General features: G+C 40.6%; 1 protein-coding gene across 6 annotated transcripts in view; it reads right to left on the bottom strand.

Annotated features, from left to right (window-relative positions):
- FGD3 (FYVE, RhoGEF and PH domain containing 3) overlaps positions 1-23,670 on the bottom strand; it is a 102,068-nt gene that overhangs the window by 4,274 nt on the left and 74,124 nt on the right. For all 6 annotated transcript variants that reach the window (XR_004419290.2, XM_033071534.1, XM_033071533.1 and 3 more), the window contains exons 9-18: positions 22,445-22,503; positions 20,747-20,893; positions 19,988-20,080; positions 18,029-18,108; positions 17,581-17,611; positions 16,997-17,098; positions 12,409-12,471; positions 7,946-8,068; positions 5,514-5,666; positions 3,840-3,980 (exon numbers count right to left, since the gene is read on the bottom strand). Coding sequence is in view for 5 of the 6 variants with exons in the window: in XM_033071534.1 (XP_032927425.1) it covers positions 3,840-3,980; positions 5,514-5,666; positions 7,946-8,068; positions 12,409-12,471; positions 16,997-17,098; positions 17,581-17,611; positions 18,029-18,108; positions 19,988-20,080; positions 20,747-20,893; positions 22,445-22,503 (992 nt within the window). In the remaining variant the exon portion in view is untranslated. The remainder of the gene's footprint in view (positions 1-3,839; positions 3,981-5,513; positions 5,667-7,945; positions 8,069-12,408; positions 12,472-16,996; positions 17,099-17,580; positions 17,612-18,028; positions 18,109-19,987; positions 20,081-20,746; positions 20,894-22,444; positions 22,504-23,670) is intronic.

Genomic DNA, 23,670 nt, shown 5'->3' with positions numbered 1-23,670 from the left:
TGTGTATTTCACAAGGCCAACAGGGGCAAAAGATCCAGGTGGAGGCCTTGAAAAGACAAGACTAATTTATCTTAAAACTGCTGCTCCTTACACTTGGTCTTTGCTTATAAATAAACTCTTCTAATTTCACTGAGATAAATACGACAAACAGCTGTACTAACTGTGATTCCATGTGAGGACCAATTAAACTGGTATGATTTCCAAACCTAAATAAGCTGGGAATCCTCGTGCACAAAGCCTTACGCAAGACTTGAACTGCAAACATTCAGGGGATAAATTCATTCTCCTGGAACAAGGGTCTAAAGCAAAAGAGCAGGTTTTTTTCCTATTTTAAATCTGTGAGTCATGTTTCTACCTGCACTAGCATCCCTTCTTTGGCATGAGGGCCAGGGGTGCAGAGGAAGAAGCTTTCACTGTATTCAAAGCTCCAGATTCAGCTTGGTTTGCTTCTTCCCAAGAGGCAGCTGTTCTTTCTGTTCTTTCTTAACAATAATCCCCTAACTTTCAAACTTCTAAAGTCATGCTTTACTCCATGTTTCAAGATCTTTAAGACTATTGTTGGCAATATTATTCCCAAAAGACATATCTCAGGCACTGAAATGCTTCTTTGCAGGTCTAAAGAGGTCTGTGAGATCCACAGAGGTGGTTGTGCATAACAACCTGGGAAAAGAATATTTAAGCACGAGTGGCTCCCAACTGATTCCAGACATTCAGACTGAATGAAGCCCTGAAAGAGATTTTCCTCAGAAGTCTAGTGTATCCTATGTAAACCAGAATTAACAAGAATGTTGGATTAATATCAAGAAATAAGACTTGCCTCTAAATTTTTTTCCTGTAGTTGGATGCAAATTGAAGTACAGTAATTTCACAATTATAAGCCGCACCATTTTGACTAAAATTTTGGTCCGAACCCAAAGTGCGGCTTATAATCAGGTGCGGCTTATATATGGATAAAGAACAAAAAGTTGCTGTGTTAGTTTGGAGGACAGGTGTCTGCTGAGAAAGGCAGGAGCTTCTCTTTGAAAATGGAGAATGTAATCCCCCTCCCTCCAAATTATTATAATTTTGAAATCAAGGGCCTTTCAGGCAAAGATATGGGAATTAGGAATAACAGTTCTTTTCTAGGGAAATTAAAATAGACATACAATACTACAAAGAAACAAACTCCAAACCCTGACAAGTCAGAGTACAACCTGACACCCTGTCAGGCAGGGTGTTGGTAGCAGTCCCATTAATTGGTGGCTGCATCCTCCTGCAGTGACAGATGTGATTCAGTTGAAGCAGTCCTCCTGTAGAAGGTGCAGTTTCCTTCCGGAGGTCTAGTGGTGATGTGGAGAAATCCGGTTTTCCTCTGGAGTCCAGTGGAGAAAGGGGCTACCTTAGTGTCCCAAAACCTCTGTTTTTATCTTGGTAAGAAATGTTGGGCTCTTCCCCCTGGCTGGAGCAACTTCCAATGGGATGCAGTAATTTTATCAGTCCCACAGTGGGACTCAATGGTCATTAGCAGAAAATGACTCTCTGGAGAAAGGGTGGGTTGTGAAAAGATAAAGAACAATGCCCTGCCTGGTTTCAATGGATGGCCCATTAGCAGAATATCTCCCACGGAGATAAGGATCACTCTCCCCACCCTCAACAGATGGTGATAGAATAAATACCTATTATCACGCTCTGTATCGTAACGTGCGGCTTATAATCAGGTGCGGTTTATGTATGGACAAAGAGCGAAAAGTTGTCCACACCCAGAAGTGCGGCTTATACTCAGGTGCAGCTTATAATTGTGAAATTACTGTATACAAATGGGAATGGCAGGCCCTGGAATAAAGGGGCCTAATTTTTATTGATTTTAGTCTCATTCTTGACAGTAAATCCTGGTTTTGGACTGTAAGATAAATAACCTTGTTCTTTTGCTTTCTTGACACTTTATTAGGAGATTTATCTCACTCCTGAAATAGTTGAGGACGCTAACCACTAAATTTAACTGTCATAAAATTGACAATTAGTGCCAGAGGCACCCTTTTCACCTAAAAAAAAAAAAAAAAAGGATCTTATTAATAATATCAGTAGAGGATCAAGATCAAATTTGGCAGGACATGGACAAAATACACAGCAACTGAGGCAGAGAAACTCCTCCAGCTTCCATCTATGGCTTTGCATGTCTGTCAGGTGGGGCCTGAAGAATCAAGCATCATTAAGTTTGCACTGAATGCAGTTGAATTATGTCCATGGATTATTATTTGTGCAGTACTGCAACCATCAGTTAGGCAGTAGGAGAAATTCTTAATCATACTGTGTAAGGGGTGTTACTTCCTCTCAACTTCTCACCCCTGCCATCTTTCAGATGCTTCTGAGTGAGGAAGGCAAAAGAATTTAAACTTCTCTCCCTCTGCTCCCACTGTCCCTACCCAAGTGTGAGACAATCTGGCTTGGTTTGTGTGGAATGCAATGGCCATTGTCTGAGGCACAGCTTGTTCATCAGTTGAAAAGTTCTGCGGGTGAAGCTTTTCTCTCTGCTTGGCTTTTAAAGCATCGTTCCTTTCCCCAGACCCTGACTCCAGACAGAGCCAAAGACTGGATTTGTTGCCTTCGTTTTAGTGCCTTGTCTGAGGCTGTTTGCTATTCCAGTGTGTCATTTCAGCCACACATGTCCGCTGACTAGGAGGGAAACCAGGCAGCTCGCTGCCTGCAGGATGAATTGGATGCTTACTCAGAGTAGGGTTGGAACCACAAATGGAGCCAAGGCAGCTTAAGCTCCAAATTCAAGCTTTCAGCCTTTTTGAGTACTATGTTTAAAACATCACACAAACTTGCTTAAAGCCAGAGGTGCCCCTGCTGACAAGGTGCGAAATGAACACAACTCTAACAAGGTTAGATTTGTTGTTAGATACTACAAGGTAGTACTACAAGGTAGTATTTGTTGATCAGATACAGGGTGAGCTTTACTCTGAAATGCTTTATAAAATCACAGGGAAAATTGATTTCCTTGACTGTTCCTAGCCACAAACAGATGCTAATAAAAAGAAAACCTTCTTATCATTACAACTACAGCAGGGTAATTCCTGGCTGAATTCTGTTCCATTCCTTCTTCCATCCCACACTGGAGATAAAACAAAGCTGTGTATAAATATGTCAAATGCCAAATGCAAAACTGGATATGGGGCATCTCCTTTCAGCACTGTCATTCTTCAATGCTAGGGAAGCATGACAGATATTTCTGGTTTGGATATAGACGTTTCTATCCTCTGACTTTCATCACACACAAATGCTAGTTAGCTTAAATACTACATTTAGAGACAAAAAACTCTTATGAATGTAAGTATTTCAAGCAAAGATAAAACCCCACAATGCTATGAAAAGGACCTTTTCCAGGCTGAAGAACATCTACCTTTTCACAAATTCCTCTATCCCATCAACCCAGAACTAGCTTTAAAAAAAAAAAACTTGAACCAGCAATTCCAGCAATATCCAGCCTCCTTTGCTGTTCTACATATTTAACAGGAAAGTGCTCGTCCTAATGAAAGAGTAATAAAACCCTTGACTACACCTGTCTGAAACCTTAAAAAAGCTAAAGGATAACCTAATCATCCTTGTTTTGTCCCCTTTTTTCTTCTAAAAATTTGAATGAAAAAGCAATGAGCTTTAACATTTGCTCACAACTGTATCAGCAGTAAGTACAGGTAACAAGACAATCTAAACTCTGAGGCTTTATTCCATATTTAGAATAGGTAATTCAGTTCTGTTGTTTTAAACAAGCCAAATCCTTTGACCCATTTCTCAGCTTGACATATTTAAACTTACGCTTTTCTTTTCCTGTGTGTTAACCCTAGTGAATGCCATCTTACCTGGCTGCTTCCTTGCAGATACAGAACAAGAGGTTCACTCTTGGGGATGGTCACCCACATTTTGTACCAAGTCTTCCCTTTTTCAAGGAACTGGAGGTAGCTGCTGAAGAGGCTGTTTTCAGCTGCAAGGATGCTTTGCTTCTGGATGAAGGAAAAAGAAAAACAACTAGAGCTGCTTCTATTTATATTTAGGTGTGCAAAACACTTAGAATTTAATACAAATTACTCAAGTGGTGCAGAGTCAAATAACACTTGAGGGCAAATGCTGGATAGGCCATAACCAAATAAAAATTAATAATTATTATATACAATTAAGAAATAGTATAATTCCATGTAACAGAGGCAGAGGCTGAACCACCATCCCCAGTGGACATGAAGCTAAATTCAACTTCCACCCAGTAAGTTGAGAATGGTAATTAAGATTATGCAGCTCATTTCTTACTTAGCAAAGTAGGCTGTGAGATTATTTCAAATTAATGCAAAAGGTTTATTAACAGATCCTCTTGTGCATGGATGAAGCCAAATCAGAGTCCAAAAAAAGATTGGAAGAAATTGTTGTGTTCTGATTGAAAGCAAAGAAAATCAGAATTCCTGTTTGCATTTGGATTTGCACAGAAGTCTCCTGAAGATTTCTGGCAGCTGCTAATAACATTTGTTAAGTGGCAATCTCCTCAACTGCTACTAAGCTTGTTAAAAAAGTTTAATGTAAATAGAAGGGAAAGAAAAAGCCTGACTGGTATTTTCTTTCCATACACTGGCTTTCTTGCATTTTACCTCATCCTTTGAAGATTTAACAAAAAAACTAGCAGCTGAGTGGAAGAGGGAAAAAAATGACACTTTTCCTTGGGTTTTTTGCTTTAATCTGTTTTCTGAAGTGAGGCCATGGGTCACATTTCACTGGTTAGCCTCTCGGCTTTTCAGATGGACAGGGCTCTCTCTTCCCTGTGTAGGTGCAGGTTTGCACCTGAAACTTTTCCTACTGAAACAGTGCTGCAAAGTTGGTCATGAGATACCATAGACGATACTGGCATCCATGAAGAGCTGTAGGCACAGCTGGAGCAAGTATCACAGAATGGTGTGGGTCAGAAGGGATGGTAAAAACCATCTCATTACAACCCCCTGCTGCAGAGGGGAATATCTGATACCATATGTACAGGTTTTGATGGGGTCAGGTTCCAGGTTCAGAACTTCCTCTGCACTCTGCAGACCTGGCAGCTCAGGGCAGGGTAAGGTGGACCTGCAGTTTTACCCCACTCTGTTGCTGAGGTCTTGGACATGTTTGGGTACAAAGCTGACAAAGCCCCCAAGCAACAGAATGGATACAGGGAATTAAAAGTGAAAAAACAGATCTTATTTTTTGAATAGCTACTGTGCGCAGAACAAGATTAGAAACACACCATAATAAAAACAAGTCAGAGGGTTTTCCTTCTTTTTTGTGAGTTTGGAAGCTGAAGCTTAGCTGCCAAAGCTGTGTGCATCCCTGTGTGATGCATACTATGATGAATGCTCACCATCTACAAACAGCAATCAGGCTGCAGGCATGTTCAATGAGAGTTATAGGTCAGAGGATTAAATACCATGGTGGGATAGAAAAGAAAACCAATTTGATTAGTTTTTAATAAATATACTAAAGAAAGAGAAAGCCTCACAAAGCTTCTTAGCCAAAGTCTGTACCTCTGCAGCTAGTCTTTTCTTCTGCTCCCCAGCTGCTTCCACCCCAGGGCTGCAGGGGCTTGCTGGGAGCTGCAGGAAGCACTCTTTACACACTCGATTATGGCGGCTGTTATCTGCAAGTGGCTTAAACTCAGAGCATTTTGCACAGATCACCTGTAACAGACAGATGGTGTTTAATTAGCCATGTTTAAAACACAACCCTTAATCAAAGAAATTGACTTGCAGAATGGTTGTTAGTAAAGCAAAACTCTATGAAAGCTAATGTAAATGCACAATAGAGAGACCAATATAATATTCACTATATCTACCTCCATTAATAATTAATGTGCTTGTGATCCCATGCCATATACCAAAATAACAAATTAAAGAAAACGTATGTCTTTAGGGAAATACTGTATGACTAATATCATGCAAGTTTGCTTTTCTTGTCTTTTCTTAAAAGCTTTCATAAGTAAAAAACAGTTTAAGAAGCAATTAATGCTTTCTAATGGTCTAAGAAGGACTGATTTTCAGAGTGAAAGTAGCTGACATCCTCATCGATCAAGGACATCCTGGAGAACTGAGGAATCCAGAAAGCATCAACTATTTTAAGAACATAGTCCAATATATTATCCATTAAGAATTATTTGTCTGCCTCAGCTGCCAAGAGCATGCAGTGGCACATTGGGCCCAAGGAACCAGTGCTTGGAAAGAATGCTGGATCTATAGCTCCAGAAGTTTTCATGCTAAAAAATTTGTCTCTAATACACCTGCTCCAGGGAGAGAAATTGTCACCAGGGTGTCAGCCTGATGGATATCCATTCTGAATTTCTGTGCAATAATGACCACAAACCTGCAGCACACATATATGTTCTTACATGGTTCACTGTAAGACTTGAATTACTATATGAAGAGAACTGTCTTAATTAAGGAATTGTTACTCAAAAAAAAGCAAGACAGCATTTTTAGCAACATGATAGTCTTTCCTTGAGACAAATTGACTTCTTTAATTTGAATGCTATTGCCACAAGGCATTGCACAACAAACAATAGTCTAACAATAAATTATTAACAATGTAATTCTTGTTATCTCTCTGTTCCTGGGGGAAAGCCATTATTTAATTTCTTTAGTTACACTGACTTTGCAATGGGATATTTTAAACCCTGAGAAATGTATTTTATGATTAAAGCAATTATTAATAAAAACAAACCCAGAAGGCTGAAAATCCCAACTCCAGGGTAAAAATGCCTCCTCCACAGCAGTTTAATTTCAATTGCTGGGACTGAGGTTTCTTTAAATATCTTAACTATACATTTAGATCTCTCTGCAGCTGAAAATTTATTTCAAATGACTAATGTTATTTAAATAACATTACTCTTAGTTACATTAGGAACACTGAATGACGTTTCAAGTCATCTCGCAGCAATCTCATCTTGGCCATGGTTATGATTTGCAGGAAAAAAAAGGGAATTCAGTCATCAATAAATGGCTCTAGGGCAAGTGGCTAAGGGCCTTCAGTAAGCCAGCCTTGCCTCTCTGGGATGAATTTTCTTTGGTTTTTCAAGCAAGAGGAAACCACTTTTGCACAACCTTTCTTTAGGGAAAAGAGCACAGAATCACAGAATATGCTGAGTGGGAAGGAAACAGCAAGGATCACCAAGTCCAGCTCCTGGCCCCACACAGGGCATCCCCAAGAGTGTCCTGTGTGCATCCCCTGTGCCTGAGAGTGCTATCCAAACTCTCCTGGAGCTTGGCAAGTTTGGTGCTGTGACTGCTCCCCTGGGGAGCCTGTTCCAGTGCCTGACCACTCTCTGAGGGAAGAACCTCTTTCTAATATCCAACCTAAACCTCCCCTGACACAACTTGAGGCCATTCCCTCGGGTCCTAGAAAGAGATCAGAGTCTGCCCCTCCTCATTCCCTCAGAGGAAGTTTGTTAACCCCAGTGAGTCTCCCCCTCAGTTTCCTGTCCTCCAGGCTGAAGAAAAGAAGTGCCCCCAGCTGCTCCTCACATGGCTTCACTTTGACATCTTTGTTGCACTCGTTTGGATGCTCTCTTAATAGCTTAATCCCACCTTTAATATTGCATGTTCAGCTCTGCATTTTAGAAGAGCTGCTGTCTGGGTGAAGTGAAGCTGTCTTAAGGCCATTGCTTCCATAAACAAACTACAACCCCTTCCCCAGACACACACCCACCCACAGGAAAAGCACCACCTTTCTTTCTGTCCACTGAGACACTGAATTTGCCATTAAACCAGCACAAACTAGGACCCTTGCACCAGTTTTGCTCTTTTTCCCCCTGATACCCAGAGAGTAAAGCAAATGGAAAAACCTGATCATAGCACTTGCCATGAACCAGAATGTCTTTTAGTCCCTGCACTGAAAAAGATAAAAAAATTGTCTTCAATGGTCTCTGCAGAAGAAAATCAAGAGCTGAGTGTGCTGGGATACTTACTGCCCCACACTGCTTACAGTGGTGCCGCCTCTTTGTGATGGAGTTAAAGCTCTCGCTGCAGCTCTTACAAGATTGTTTCTCCTTGTCTCGCTTGGATTTGGAAGATTTCCTACAGGAATCACTCTGAAATTAAAAGTACAAGTATTTGATTTAATAATAATAATAACAATAATAATAATTGCAAAATTGTTAATAGAGTTCTACTGACAAAGATTCTCTTTGGGGTTCACAACATTTTAGGAAAGAATCTGCATGACTCTGCTGCTTGTCTCAGCTGGAGGGCTGGCTCAACCATCAGGGGCCATGGGGGGACATTATGTGGTCTGAGCCCCTCTCTGACCACTCACCTCCTGACCACCATGGAGCAATCTCGTCTCCCTGTCTGTTAGTGAGGAGGTGGAGGAATGGTCCTCAAGTTAAGCCTCTCAAGAAAAGCTTCCCTTCCAGCACTCAACTCTTCCTTTTTCAAGGTACAGGTTGAATTTGTGAGTGTGTCGTAAACTTCACTCCCTTGGTGGGGAGGAGATACGAAGATTTTCGGGAAAATGGCTTGACTGAAGAAGTGAATGGTTTGGGAGTGGACTTTGCACCACCCAAGTACAAACACTTAATTTGGAGTTTTCTTAGGCTCCCTCCCAGCGCAAGATGAAGCATAAAGCTCCTCAGGAAGGCAGAGACACCCACAACCAGGGACCTGCACTATCTGCTGTCTAGGTGGCCAGGCTAAATCCAAGCCAGTCCCTAAAGTCACTCAGCAAACCCTATTGCACAATTTCATGATAAATTGAATAGCATTACTGGATGTAGCATCAACTGGACTTCCCACACCTGGAGGTGTTCAAGGCCAGGTTGGATTCAGCTCTGAGCAACCTGGTCCAGTGAAAGCTGTCTCTGCTCATGGTGGGGGTTGGAGCGAGATAATCTTTAGGGTACCTTTCATCCCAAACCATTCCATGATTCTATGATTAACATGCCAACATGCAGATCACAAAAATACAAGGTGCTGTATATATGTCTTTTAAGTGTTGGATGAATGCCAGCAATATTTCACAGTATTTGTCAACATTGTTGGAATACAGTGAGAACATGAGAGTTTGAAACATTGCTATTGTAGCTGCAGAAAAGATAATAAAAATGAAAATTTCAGTGAGCTATTAAAGACTATTTCAATAATATGTTATTTAACTGCTGACACTGAAAAAGAATTTTTAAAAATTGCTTTCCATTCCTGTGAAAACAAGGAGACCATCCTGCACTGGCAGTGCCCTCATTCCACCCAGCGATGGCTCAGGTGAGCTCACCACATACTCTTAACATGTCATCTGAACAGAGAGGTTTTTGTAGCAAACAAGGACATGCATTGTAACTCACCTTGTTCATCCTAGATAAATTTAATGGTCACTTTGCAACTGTGTCCTTTATTACACAAGCTACTTTATTTACTGCTGATGCCTTTTAAAAGGGGTGCTAACACAGAGCTGCCCTCGCTTCAGCATCCTGATAATGATGAGCTTGAATAATTGCCACGTTACTCATCTTTCTCAATATACCCAACTCTGTTTTGAAGCTGCTGAGTGTGACAGGAAAAAACACTTACATAAAATCTGTTCAGAGCCATGATCTAATTTCAGACTAGGCTGTTTTGACTGCTAATTTGCTTTTACTCTACTGCATTTAACTCTCTAAATCCTGAGAGTTCCCTCTATTTTTAAAATTTTGGTGGAAAGATAGCATATATCCCAGCAAGAGGTACAACTTATGTGACTGCAAGATGAAAGCCTGTGGCTGGTCTTAGGTGAGCAGAGATCTGAACTTAGTGAACTATGCAGCTTCTATTTGCTTCTTAAATGCAGGGAAGAATCACCAAAAAGTTGGTAGGAACAGCAAGAAAACCAGCGGACTTAGGAGACTGCTGTGACCATTATTTATTACTTGCTATATAGCTGGAGAATCACGCAGTCCCAGAATGGTTTGGGGTGGAAGTGACCTCAAAGCCCATCCAGTGCCACCCCTGCCATGGGCAGGGACACCTTCCACTGTCCCAGGCTGTTCCAAGCCCCAATGTCCAACCTGGCCTTGGACACTGCCAGGGACCCAGGGGCAGCCACAGCTGCTCTGGGCCAGGTATTTTGCTCTGTCTAGGCCAGCAGGTAGAAATTCAGGCCCAATATTGTTGATGTAACTCATAAATACAGTCTGATGAGACTTTAATGAGCAGACACATGACCTACAAAGCAGTTTCAATTATTTTCCTTCTCATTCTGCTTTTAAAGGTGTATTTTCCATTTATAAATTAACTACTTGGAGCAACCCACAATGGGGTAGAACATCAGCAAGTGCTTCTGGAAATGCTTACTATAAGTGAAAAATTTTAAATTACATAGCAAATGTTGTATTTTGTAATGTTTTAGTTTGTTTCATGCCAACATTATACATGCAAGACTACATGTAAGATATTTTCCACAGGCTCATATTTCCTCCTGCACACAGAAGTCTGAACATAAACTGTACTACCAGTGCAAAGCAGCAAGACAATTCAGCAAAGAGGTACCATGATGCTTTAAACAAGCACATGATCCTTCCTGCAGTAGTATTTCACTGCCTGGTTATGCAAACGCTGAAGAAAATCCCAGAAGCCTCTCAAGCAGGCTGGGGAAGCACAGGAAGGTGCTTCCAGTTTGCTGGTCACCACTACCACCAAGTGGTTTGCATGTGAAGCTGTTGAGCACATGATATATTGCTTGTGCTCTCACTGAGCTGTTACTAAAGGGATGTCAGCATTAAAAATTAATATTTTCTGAGGCTGAAACTAACATTTTTATTCATTATTCTCATTTATATTATCAATTTTTAGGAAAATTAGAGCTCAGAATCAGTACTACACAATTTTGGGTATTTTAAACTTTGTGTTTTTGATCAACTCCATTTTTATTTCTATCTCAGGAATTAAATTTTTCTTTAAATACATGATTTAAGGAAAATTACTTAACATATCAAGATATGTTATGCAAAATCACTGACACAACTATTCATAATCAACTAAAAAGATACAAGTTTTTTATTTAATTCAAAATAAAATATACATTTCCCAAAGATACTTAAGACCAACCAAGATTTTAATGTAGTTTTGGGTTTTTTTAATACTATTAAACATCGGGGGTTTCTTTAAGTAACTCACTAAATACAGTTTCTGTAACTCAAGGCACAAAACACCAAACACAAAATCGACTATAAAAAAAGAAAAAATTGTTGTATTTCTTTATAAATAAAGAAATAATAGTTAAATATGAAGTGAGAACAAAAAAAGAAACAGAAAGGAGCACTCTAATCACACACACTTATAACTTGCTTTTTTTATAGGTCAGGCTGCTGGCTTAACAGTTTTGCATTGACACTGTGCACTCTAGCAGAAGGTTCCAAGCTTGGCCAGTGGTCTGGAGGAGCTGCTAAACGGCTCCTTTGTTATAAAATCATCATGTTAATACAGAACATCCTACAGCACTCTCCAGGTAAGGGTATTTTTGGTGGCTGCTTGTTCTTGTTGAGGCTAACTTTCTGTAAATTCAACTGACCCTAGGCATTTCCTGAAAATCTTTTAATCTAGAAGAGAGAGATAAGAATGATAAAAAATAGACCTTGTTAAGGACTCAAACACTTGTGTTTGACTCAGCAGCAGTCACAGCTGTTTTACTGAGCAAAATGAATAATACCTTTGAAAGTATATTTTGCTTCTGTGGCAGCCAATGTTCTACAGGTCAGAGACATAAGAAAGTATTATCATCTCTTCCTCATCACTATCACTATGGAAAACATACTGTGGAAGAAGTGTTACTCCAAATTTGTTTCTGGAAATAAAATCCTGAGTTACACAATGCAACAGCATTAATCAGATTTCTTTATATGTTTTTGCCCTTCTCCCTTCAAGCAATCAGTGTAGCTTCCTATCACAATTCAAATACATGCACACAAAACCAACCATCCAATCAAACAAAAAAAACCCTCCAAAAATCCCAACAAAAAAACAAACAAAAAAGCCAACACAAACCTCCCCCTCTCCAAACCCAGTGCTACAAATTGAGGAACCAGCTCTGATGCACATGCAGAATATATCTGCTACTGAATAAGTTATGGTGCTTTAAGAAGTCTGTGCACGCTTTAAGGAAAAAACCCCATACATCCAGCACTGTTAATAAAGTAATGTCAGCTCTCTAACCCAGCAAACTGGTTGGAGAGTTTATTTCCTGGTTTTTGTGACATCTGAGCAGGATTCAAATTCTCTGATGCTGCAAATGACAAGTAGCTACAGGTATAACTTAGCCAGGAAACTAATGAAGTTGAGGCTACAGCAGGACAGAAACCCTACAGACCTACATTGAAGTATGATTATTTTTTCCTGCTACATAAGAAATGCAACCCACCTCCCAACACTGTTCTGACTAAAGCATTAGCTTCAAATTACTCACCCCTCCTAATGCACCACCACCATCTGCTCCCGGCATTGATTCCACTGAGCTGGTGCTGGCTATCTGAGGAGAAACAAAATGACATGTAACAGTATCAGCATGGACATTCTTCCTCAAATATATTAAACTGAAAAGAAAACAAACAAACAAAAAAAAAGAAAAACAAGGGGAGGGCAGGAGAAGAGGGAAGAGAGTTTGCTTTCAGTCCCTCAGCTCTTTGCTTGTGAGCACGCTTTAATTAATAAAATCAGATCACAGAATCATAGAATGGTCTGAGTTGAAAGGGACCTTAAAGTTCATCTTGTTCCAGCCTCCTGCCATGAGCAGGGACACCTTCCTGATGTGGATCATTTGACAGATGGCACTGAATTGCCAACCTGCCTTTGGGTGCAACCTGTGCCTGTCTCCCATATGGTTGCAGAAAGCCAGTGCCATGGTTTGAAGGACACTTCCCTATTAGAGCCTGCCAGCCAGACCAGCAAGGGCTCTGTGAAGGCCCTTGATTCTGAGAGGAAGGAAATTTACTCCATCAAAATACCACTCAGTTAAGTTTCTCTTCTTCACAATACATCTCAATCCTAAATAAATGCAAAGTGACATCTCCATTTATTCAGTTATAGAGATGTATACGTATTATATACACATAGATGTTTGTATATCTATATATATTCCTATAGAGTTCATATATAATATTAATATATATATATGTACACCACAGATATAGATAAGTATTCAATAGTATTCAATACATATAGAGGGCAAATAACAAGCTCTGTACATTGAGCACCAAAATCACAGTACACATTCTAAAGAGGAAGGAAAACCACCTTATCTGCAATTACAGTAATTTCACGATTATAAGCCGCACATCCGGGTGTCAGCAACATTTAGGTCTTTGTCCACATACAAGCCGCACTTTCATTCGCAGCGAGGATGCTTGCACAACTTCCACAAAGTTGTCAATTAGTAATAGAATCACGGGATTGTGTAGTTTACTGGCGCGGCTCAGGGCCAGGCGGGCTTGGATTGGCCCTGTTTTTCCCCTGCCAGGGCCAGGTGGGCTCAGATCAGCCCTGCTTTTCCCCTGCGAGGGCCAAGTGGGCTTGGATCGGCCCTGCCGCCCCCCCCCACCAGGGCCGTGCAGGCTCAGATCGGCCCCGCTTTTCCCCCACCGAGGCTGTGCGGGCTCCGGCTCGGTTCGGGGCTGTGCAGGCTCGAACTTCCGGGCTGGCAAATTTGTGAACCTTATCAATATACTGGCTGCACCCGATTATAAGCCGCACTTCTGGGTTTGGACAAAAATTTTAGTCAAAATGGTGCAGCTTATAATCGTGAAATTACGGTTTTACAGGGAGTTTGCAGGTTTACACTGGGTTCTCAAACTATTAGATTCTTTATAATAAATTCTCTTGTTATTCCCATAGATCATTCTTCCTTTGCCAGTCAGACAACAGCTCTTATTTTGAGATTATCCAAATGGCCAGTGCGTTTGGCACTCTGGCTTCATTTTATTTTAAAGCAAGAAGGTTGAATCTCTGTTTAAGTGGCCAAATTCAAGAGCTATTCATCCTGATGGCTCACTGGATCTATTTATATTCTAATACAATCAATCAACTCTTTAAAACAAGGAAAGGAGCAAATGCATCCCCTGAGGCCAGGGCTTCGTCAACCTAGAGCACTTCCCGAAGGAATTCGATCACTTTAAGGGAAGCATCACTACTCAGCTCTAATCAGCTATTTCTGCCTCTTTAAAAACCCAGCAACCCTAAGGTGTTCACATCATCTGTTCCTCAGTCCTCTGCAAAGGGGGTTCTTTTCACCGGAATCCGAATCAACCCAGGGTTTTACTCTGCCTAGTAAAAGGACCTATGTGTGATGTGATGGGACTTGGAAAAAGAAAAATGTGGAGAAAAAACAGGGTTTGAAGAAGAGCTCTAGAAAACCCCCAGCAAATTTAGTGAAACGAGTAAATTTCTTCAGTTGCCTATTCAGATCCTCATGTCTGTTTGTTTGTTTGGAATAATGGGCTAAAAATCAAATACCCTCTACTCTTACCTGGAAAATATTTCAAAAAGGCTTCTCCCTGTTACATTACCATTACCATTCACAGTGTCTCAGACTGGGTAAGAATACAGTTATTGACATGTTTGTCAGAACCACCCCAGATCTATGGGGAAAGAAACAGCAGAGGGAAATAATGATGATTCAGCACCTAGCATTCATGGCTTAACTAACAGAAGCATTCTCAATCTCAAATCATAGGGTTGCCACTTCCACAAAGCTCAGCTCTCTGCAGCACTTTTCCTTGTCAGCCTTCCAAGACTGCACAAACTGGGTCCATCACCACACCAGGAGCCTCCAATTCTTCTGAGATGAAGCAGTGGTGAAAGAGGTCCTTTTCCCTGGGAACATTTTTAGATGGCTTTAAAAACACCTTTCACACAGCCTGGAAATGCTGGAGGTGAAAATGGAGGAGCTAAACCACAAAGGAAACTGAAAGCTTTCTAAAAATACTTTTTTTTAAAAGACATTACCCTGCCTAGCACTGATTTGCAATGACACTGGATATTCCCCTCCCGACAGGTGAGAGTTCATTAAAAGTAAGTAATATTTCAGATCTCTGCACCTCCCAGAAACTTCAAGTTCTTCTCTAGGCAGATTTCAGGCTGATACCAACCCAAAATGGTAGTATGAACTCATAAGTCAGCAGGGAAACACAAGCACGGTCAGAGTTGCATGCACTGGTCATGAACTGCAACCAGTCCTAAGCACTGTAACTAAGAAAGTGTAAGGCCAAAGATGGGAAAAAAATAATTAGACTTTTTTTACAGGCTAATTTCTAGTAGCTGTTAGAGATCCAGTCAGGAATCCATGAGTGCATATCTATTTCTTGACTAATGAGAAAAAAAAAGGGTCACTATTTCCTCTAAAGTTGCTGCCCAATATTCCGTAGATTATGTCTGGTGGATATTACCCAGCTCAGTGTATTCAGTTACAATATTCTCAGTGTTTGTCCAGTTTTCCTTTCAGAAATACATCCAGCTCATTTTAATGGACATCAATTTCTGTCACATTTAGCTGTGACATCAGTTTCAAAGCTGATTATCTAGCTAAACTAATCTCCTAAAAATGCAAGTTAGTATTCTGGCATTAAAGAAATAGTGGTATAGACTGCATTAATATCACAGCCAAGGATAAACCAGACTCCTGCTCTGCTTGGTTTTTATGAAGAGTAGAGTATAAATATGTGGCTACACCATGAACACATAAGAAAAATCAAACTGAATTTACAAAGCAAGATAATAATAATAATAATGAACTTGACCAGATGCTGTGTCTTAATTACATAGACAGAAGAGTGCTTACTAGTTTGCTTATTAGCAAAAGATTTTTTTCCATCAAAGCATCCTGGCTCTGAATGCAGCCATGAGTTAACTGAAAAAATATAGGCACGAATTGATTCTTTTCTATTTTTTCTCCAGGTATTTTTAGCTGATGAATAGTTCAGGATAACTATAATAGTTCAGGATATGCCAGATTCTGAAAATGGCTCATTGCTGGCTGCTATCAGTAGCAGGATTCTAGACTCAATGGAGTGTTGAGAAGATCTTCACTGTCAATCTGATTATGCTGGGATGAAAGGCATATCCAACATCTCTCCTGAGGTCCCTGGGAAATCAGGCAGATAAAAAATCCAAATTATTGAGTCACCAAATCAGTCCTGAATCTTCAAGGAGAGATGTCAAAAATGGTTAGGTACAAAATCAAAAAAACCCTAAACAGTTTAGGAGGCAGGAGAGGGGGAAGATAAAAAGCTCTTGAAGTTCAATCTCTGCAGATGGACCTTCTCTCCCTCTGCTCCAAGATCTACCATGTCTGAAGTCATAAAGTCACAGGCAGCACTGTATGATATTCCTAAATATTTCGCTCTCCCAGGCCCCATTCCTCTTTAGTTTGCAGGAAATGCTGTGGTTAAGGTTATCACCATCAAGTCAAATGGAGAGATGATGTGAATACTTCTAAAACAAAATTCCTAGCACACACAACACAGTGATACCTTATGGCTGTAGAGAAACAATAAACTTTCAAGACTGTTTTACATGTTTAGTTGAAGAATATTTTTCTGAAATATATTTACTATCTATAAGACAGTATTTTAAGATCCTTTTAAAATGCATAATTTTCCTCCCTGTCTTTAAGATATTTTAAATAATAATAAAATAACATCAAATAAATAATCCCAAAAGGAAAAGCAATGAACAAAATCTCCCAGGGACACAAATAACATTCCAGACTGCCAAGCACTTATAACATTGAGGAATTATACCTATTCTGCTAAAAAAAGCCAGCAGCCTGGAAAGTATGCCTGATGGGTCTCTGGCATTGAATTGTCCTGGTAATTTATTCTGTACCTGCATGGCTGAGTAACTGTGACTGATACACATTTGAGAGCCAGAGAAATGGAGATGGTTGTCCTGTAGTCATATAAAAATCCAGAAAAAGACTCTACTATTTTAAAGTTAGCTGTGTAAGTCTTAACTGTTGGTAAAACTGTTCTGGCAAAGGAGAACAAAGCACTGGTACTTACTGAGGAATCAGGAAGATGCTCCTCCTCTTGTGAAAAAGAGCTATTAAAAGCTCTGAAGGTCTCACTGTTCTGTTTATGCTTTTCTATTGTGGCTTGAATGACCTGAGACAAAGATGTCAGCACAGATAAGCATCACCAAAAAAATTCTCTCATGGGAAGATGGGGAGGATTATCATTTGGTGAAAAACCCTTACACTTGTACAAATGAAAGGGAAACTTAAAAACCTTCAGTGGTGGTGTTAAAGCTATTATTGTTTAAGTTAAAAACTAACTGCCATCTGACTGCCATCAGATAGTGTCTCTACAAGTCAAACTGGAAGAATATACATGGTCTGATGCCTCAGTCTCTTCTCATACTGGGCTTATGGAATGCAGGAAATGGGAGCCCATCTGGAGTCCCCAGATACTTTCTGGGGCCACCTGGTCAGCACTGGGACCCTAACTGAGCTCCATACTTCTCCATGAGCAGTTCCACTAGACTGGCCCACCCAGCTTCCCTGTACAGCCCCAGAACCCCAAAATGATAATTTTAAATGCTGCCTGCATGGTGATTGCCCTCCTAATCACTGGTGATTTGTACTAACATGAATCCATTCCCTCTTCTCCTCTTCTGTCCTGTTAAAACATAAGAAAAATAGAGAAAACATAATCATTCTACTTACAATATTTTCAACAAATTAAATTCACAGCTCCACAGTTTTATATGCATTAGATTTTATATTTGCTATCCACATTATATATTTATATGTTTTTATAAACATTATTGATAACTATTGACAGTAATTATTACCAAGTGCCAAAAATACTTGAATTGTTGACACAGTGAGCCCTACAAGCACTACTATAAACACTGTAAGCATTCTATAATGCAATCAACACACTTTGACTTAGGACCAACATTCTCTTACATATCTAAGTTACCCACCTCTGCTGCTCACCTTGTGATTTAAAGCTCTGTCACACTAACACAGCCTGTAGATAAATTTCTCCACACATATTCACAAACCTTCAAAGACAGAACAAGTACCATACCTGGCTTGTAGTTCCAATGATCTCTTTTTCCCTGTTATGGAAAATGTATGAGCCACATTTTGCTTGGCAATTTCTTGGACCTATAAAAAGCACATCAGCTTTTTACTCATTGACCTTGTCTTTCCAATATTTTTAATGACTTACAAATACAGACATTCTTTAAAATGCTTAGTCGAAAGGATCATTTGGAATAAAGTATAGAAGTAGAAAAAATAAGGGACTGTTTCCATAGTTACCTATCTGGCTACAAAACTTGTGGGTCTGTATCACCAAGCAGACTCCTACAGCAGTAGGGGGAGAAGGTGGCTCCTGTGCCAGCCAGGGGACAAGGTAGGGCTCTCAATCCAAACATGTCACACAGCCACCATTATTCTGCTCCCCTTCGAATGATTCTTATAAAAATTTTAAAAACCAACTGTAGGAGACTGAAATGTTATAATCTAAGTCTTAAACATCCTTATAAAAGACTTTTACCTGTTACATCAAATCTGTACAAAAGCAGAAGAGAAAACCACCAAAACCTGAATGGAGCCCTACACTGCTCATTGAGGAAGATAAGATAAAGTACTCAGGGAAGAAGAATACATTCACAGAGGGATCAAGCTTAGCACCTTCGGGGTGGAGGCCACAGCCCCGGGGCTATCAGCTGCCAGGCTCGAACAGACCTCACACCAAAGGGTGGGGGTGAAGAGGTTATGGGTGTGTGATGAGAAGGCTCTGGTCCAAGCAGTGACCATCCTTCGCTCTACAGAGGAGCTCAGCTGTGGTCCTGTCACCCTGGGAAAAGTCGCATCCACACGAAGGACAGCACATTCATGGCCCATCAAAGACCTCCCAAAGGGATCCCCAGACCCTGCACCAGAGATGATGCAACAGATCCATAGTTGCAAGGTACAGTGTCAAACTTGCCCTATGCAGAGGAGGCACGTGGGCACTCCCACCTGGCACAAACCATTTTATTCATCCACTGGATTCCATACTTTTCGATGATGGGTGGCAGGGGGACCCTCACCACGAAGAAGAGCAGATGGAGGGGAGCAACGAGAAGTTGTTGGGATCCTGGGGAGGGTGATATGCTTCCACCTAACCCCCTGTCACCCTCTCCCTCTCCTCCCACCCATGCACACCTCTTTTTCTATTTCTTTCCTTCTTTTTCTTTCTCTTTGCCTCTTTTACTATTAAATAAAATATATCACTATTTTGGCACCAACATCTAACCTCATTTGGTTTTAATCAAGTTTTGGGGTATATTTCAAACCTTTCTGGATTCAATCCATTTTAGTCACAGAGGCTTAGTTTCCTTTGGTCTTTTGCGTTGAACCAGTTTGTAACACCAACCAACCAAAAAAAACCCCAAAAAGAGATAGGATCATAGAATCATTAAAGCTGGGAAAGACCTTTAAGATCCTCAAGTCCAACCATCAAAAGAGCACCATCACAATCACCACAAAACTATGTTCTTAAGTGCCACATCCACATGCTTTTTGAACACCTCAGGAGGTTCACCTTGACTTCACCACTTCCCTGGGCAGCCCCTGCCAGGGCTGAACAAACATTTCAGTGAAGAAATATTCCCTAATATCCAACCTAAACCTCCCTTGGTGCAACTTGAGGCCACTTCCTTTCATCCTGTCACCCTTGAGAAGAGGCCAACCCTCACCTGGCTACATCCACCTTTCAGGCAGTTGTAGAAAGTGAGAAGGTCTCACTCCTGTCTCCAGACAGAATCTCCCCAGCTCCCTCATCAAATTTGTGCTCCAGACCCTTCCCCAGTTCTGTTGTGCTTCTCTAGACACACTCCAGCACCTTAAGGTCTTTCTTGTAGTGGAAAAACTTCATTGATCCAAAGTGATCCAAAGCCAGGTTTTAGAATTTTATTCTATTTTTACATTCATGTAATGTTATGTGTTTGGATCCAAAGTTGTGAAGAAGCATTAAAAAAATGGAAGAGATGCAAACCTGCAGTCCTGCAATGTCCATCTTCTCTCGGACACTGAATTTCTGGCCGATCAGCCTCAGTTTTGGTACGCAGTACAGGACCATGCTGTTAAACTGCAACGAGGCAAGAGTTTAATTTAGGAAGTCACATGCTGGACACAGCCTGCACTGCGAAAGTTTAGGGCTCTGATGTGTTTTAATCTAAGAGATAGTTCTCAAGAGATTTAAGGTGAAAGCGAGGCTGATGGATCATTACCGAAAGAAGTGGGCAGACAGAAACACTTCAGCCAATCACTCCTCCCTTCTGCCCCTCCTGCTGAATCTGACTGCCTTGAAAGCCCAAGAGCTCTTCTCCCAGCCAGAGTAGGCCATCTCCTGCAGGAAGGTGGTTTGGCTAGAAACCACCTCCTGTGGCACTCTGCAAAAACTCAGCCTCTGAGGAAGGAGAAGGAAAAGACCCCTTTGGGCCTGATTAGGCATCAGCAAAGGCACAGCATGGAAGAAAGAAGGAAATGCTTGAGGAAAAAGCTCCAAGAGAAAACTACTGCTCAGGAGTAGCTGGGCTCAGCTGGTGAATGCTTTTTGTGTTCAAGCCTAGGAAGATGAAAACATACCAAAAATCATACATTCAAAGGACGGTTTGGGTTGGAAGGGACCTTAAAGCCTATCTCATTCCACCCCCTCCTGTGAGAAGGGACCCCTTCCACTAGCCCAGTATGGTCTAAGGCCCATCCAACCTGAGCACAACCCTGAAAATAAAAGAGCAGCTAAAACACTCACCAGGAATAAATACCTATCCTGTGCTGTGCCATTCTTTGCTGAAAGTTTCTGAATGTGTCCCTCTTTAATGAGCTCATTGGCTGGATTAACAATATCCTCTTCACCACCCAGGCGCTCATAGACTTCCAAAAGCTTGTGCATCTTTTCCTGCAGGTACAAACCCACAGCAATTTAAATTAAAAAAAAAATATATATATTCCATGTGGTCTATTGCCCACTGTTTAATTTCTGCGGTAAATGTATGTAAGTTGAATGAAAACAGTCTTTCACTTCTGCTATAGCTTTGCATTTATATTAAAACCTGTTGCATACTCTTCAGTGCTATTCCCCACTCTGGATTAGTCATACCGGATTAGTTATACTTAGATTGTAACCATTTAATGACATTTTGAGATAAATTCATTTGATACTTTTAGACAATTATTATTCAACAATAAATACGTATCATAGAATCATTAAGGCTGAAATAGATCTCTAAGATCATCAAATCCAAATGTTCATCTTTGGAACTTTAGAAGCAATGTCCAATAAAATCAATGGCCAAGTTGGAGACTTGTACGTTACCAAATAATGGAAGCATTATTTATTTCTTCTACTGTACCACAACAGAAGTAAGCAGCCAACAATTAACTCAACCCTAAAGCACTCACTTTCCTCTCAGTCTGGCTTGGACCTCACACAGCAAAATTATTATAGTAGCTTTTTTCAATGAGTTCTTGTGTACTAACAGAAAAAGCAACCGACACAGAAACCAATGAGCCAGCAAGTTATTTCATATTGATATTTGCAGAGATACTGTACACAGCCTCCAGAAGAAGAGTTGTTAGAGGCCCCAAACCAGAAAAATATATCCTTACCAAGAGAACATGCCAGACTCAAATAGAAACAGAGGGTTTCCTAACTCTGTTTTCAGACATACGGACAGTATGCAAACATCAGCAGGCTGCTTCCCCACAGCAGCCACAGGAAACATGGTTACATGGTGTCCCCACCAGCTGGGGGAGGAAGTAATGGTCTGAAGGAAGTGAATATAAACCTTGCACCCTAAAATGCTCAATGGGTGCTAAGCCATATACAGAGCATTTCAGGTCCGTTCGATACAAGATGTCCTGAGACACCTGGGTGCACCAAAGGGATAACATCTGCAGCTATAAGGCCCATTTATTTTTTATGGCAATGCACTACTTCTTCTATATGTAAAACATGTGTTAATGTCCAAGATCTCCACAGTACTGCGCCTAGCTTTTGAAGCACAGCTTTTTGAAGCTACTGATACAGGCAAGATGCACATTCTGTGCGCTTAAGATGAGCCAAAACCAAATCAAAGCAACTTTCATTCTCTTAAAGAACTGTAGGACTAAAAATCCAGTGTGAAAATCTGCAAGGACACCTTGTGAATGGGCCTAATTGGAATACTTTCAACACTCTACAAGGAAAAGCAAATAACAAGTTTTATAAAGACTTCCTTTTTCAACTCATTGGGTCTTTGAGAATCAGGGAAGTGGAATTTAAGCTCAACATCCCAAAGAAACTGCATGTACAATAAAAAGAACTCAGACATCCAACACATATTTAAAGCCTGACTGACAACCAGATATTCCTCTCTAGTTACTGTACTAAGCCTGTTGCAAAGGGAGGTTCTCAGTATAGCCAAATGTTTCAGTCAGATCACAATTCCATTCTGGAATTGCTACTCACCATCTTCCGGATGGCTGCATTGGAATGGTTTGCTGCTGTTGATATCAGTTCCAGTGACTCTGCAATAAAGGTACCAATAGTTATGCATTCTCTAGATTATATCTTCTAATAGCAACTTGGGGGATGGGTTTGCCTGTCTGAGTATTATTTTTCCTTCAAAACTGATGATACATAAGCAATTACAGACACAATCACTTCTGCCTGTTCAGCTGATCTATGTTTCATCTTTCTCTCCTAAAAATCTGATGAGACAAAGCAGACAGTGACAAGGAACCCTCACCTTCTAGAAATCACCTATTAAAAGTGAGACTTAAGTCTTCCTAAGCATATTTTTAAGACCGTTTTCCTAAAACAGGGTTTGCCTGCTTATGGTAATACGGACCCTATTCTGGTTGAGATCAAAAACTTCTCATGATCAGGAGAAGTCCATTTCCCCTGTTTCATCATATAAACAGAGTATCTAGCTTTCTTGGCAAGAAATACAGATTTAAATACAACACAAATTTAAAACCATTCTTCCTTTTTTCCTCTGGTTACTGCAAGGATGTCCTTCTGTCTTTGTCCTTAGCTACAAAATGGATCAAACAAAAATATTAGATGTTCTACAACAGCAAACTTCAATATACTGTCACTGTTTATTTGCCAAAGCTGTTTTCATTCCTAGAGTAGGTGTTGCAAAACTTTTCTTCTCAACTCCAAAAGCATTCAAAATCCCTTTGTTTGGTAATAATTTGATTACAGTAATTTCACGATTATAAGTCACACCTAATTATAAACTGCACATTACAATACAGAGTGTGATAAAAGGTATTTATTCCATCACCATCTGTTGAGGGTGGGGGCAGTGATCCTTATCTCCATGGCAGATATTCTGCTAACGGGCCATCCATTGAAACCAGGCAGGTCATTGTTCTTTCACAAGCCATCCTTCCTCCAGCGAGTCATTTTCTGCTAATGGTCATTGAGTCCCACTGTGGGATTGATAAAATTACTGCATCCCATTGGGAGTTGCTCCAGCCAGGGGGAAGAGCCCAACATTTCTTACCAAGATAAAAAAAGAGGTTTTGGGACACTTACAGAGCCCCTTTCTCCACTGGACTCCAGAGGAAAACCCGATTTCTCCACATCACCACTGGACCTTTAGAGGAAAACTGCACCTTCTACAGGAGCACTGCTTCAACTAAATCATACCTGTCACTGAGGAATGACTGCAATCACCATTTAAT

This window comes from Catharus ustulatus, chromosome 13 (assembly GCF_009819885.2).
Source record: "Catharus ustulatus isolate bCatUst1 chromosome 13, bCatUst1.pri.v2, whole genome shotgun sequence".
In the NCBI taxonomy this organism is placed as follows: domain Eukaryota; kingdom Metazoa; phylum Chordata; class Aves; order Passeriformes; family Turdidae; genus Catharus; species Catharus ustulatus.
This window is presented reverse-complemented; position numbering and strand designations above follow the sequence as displayed.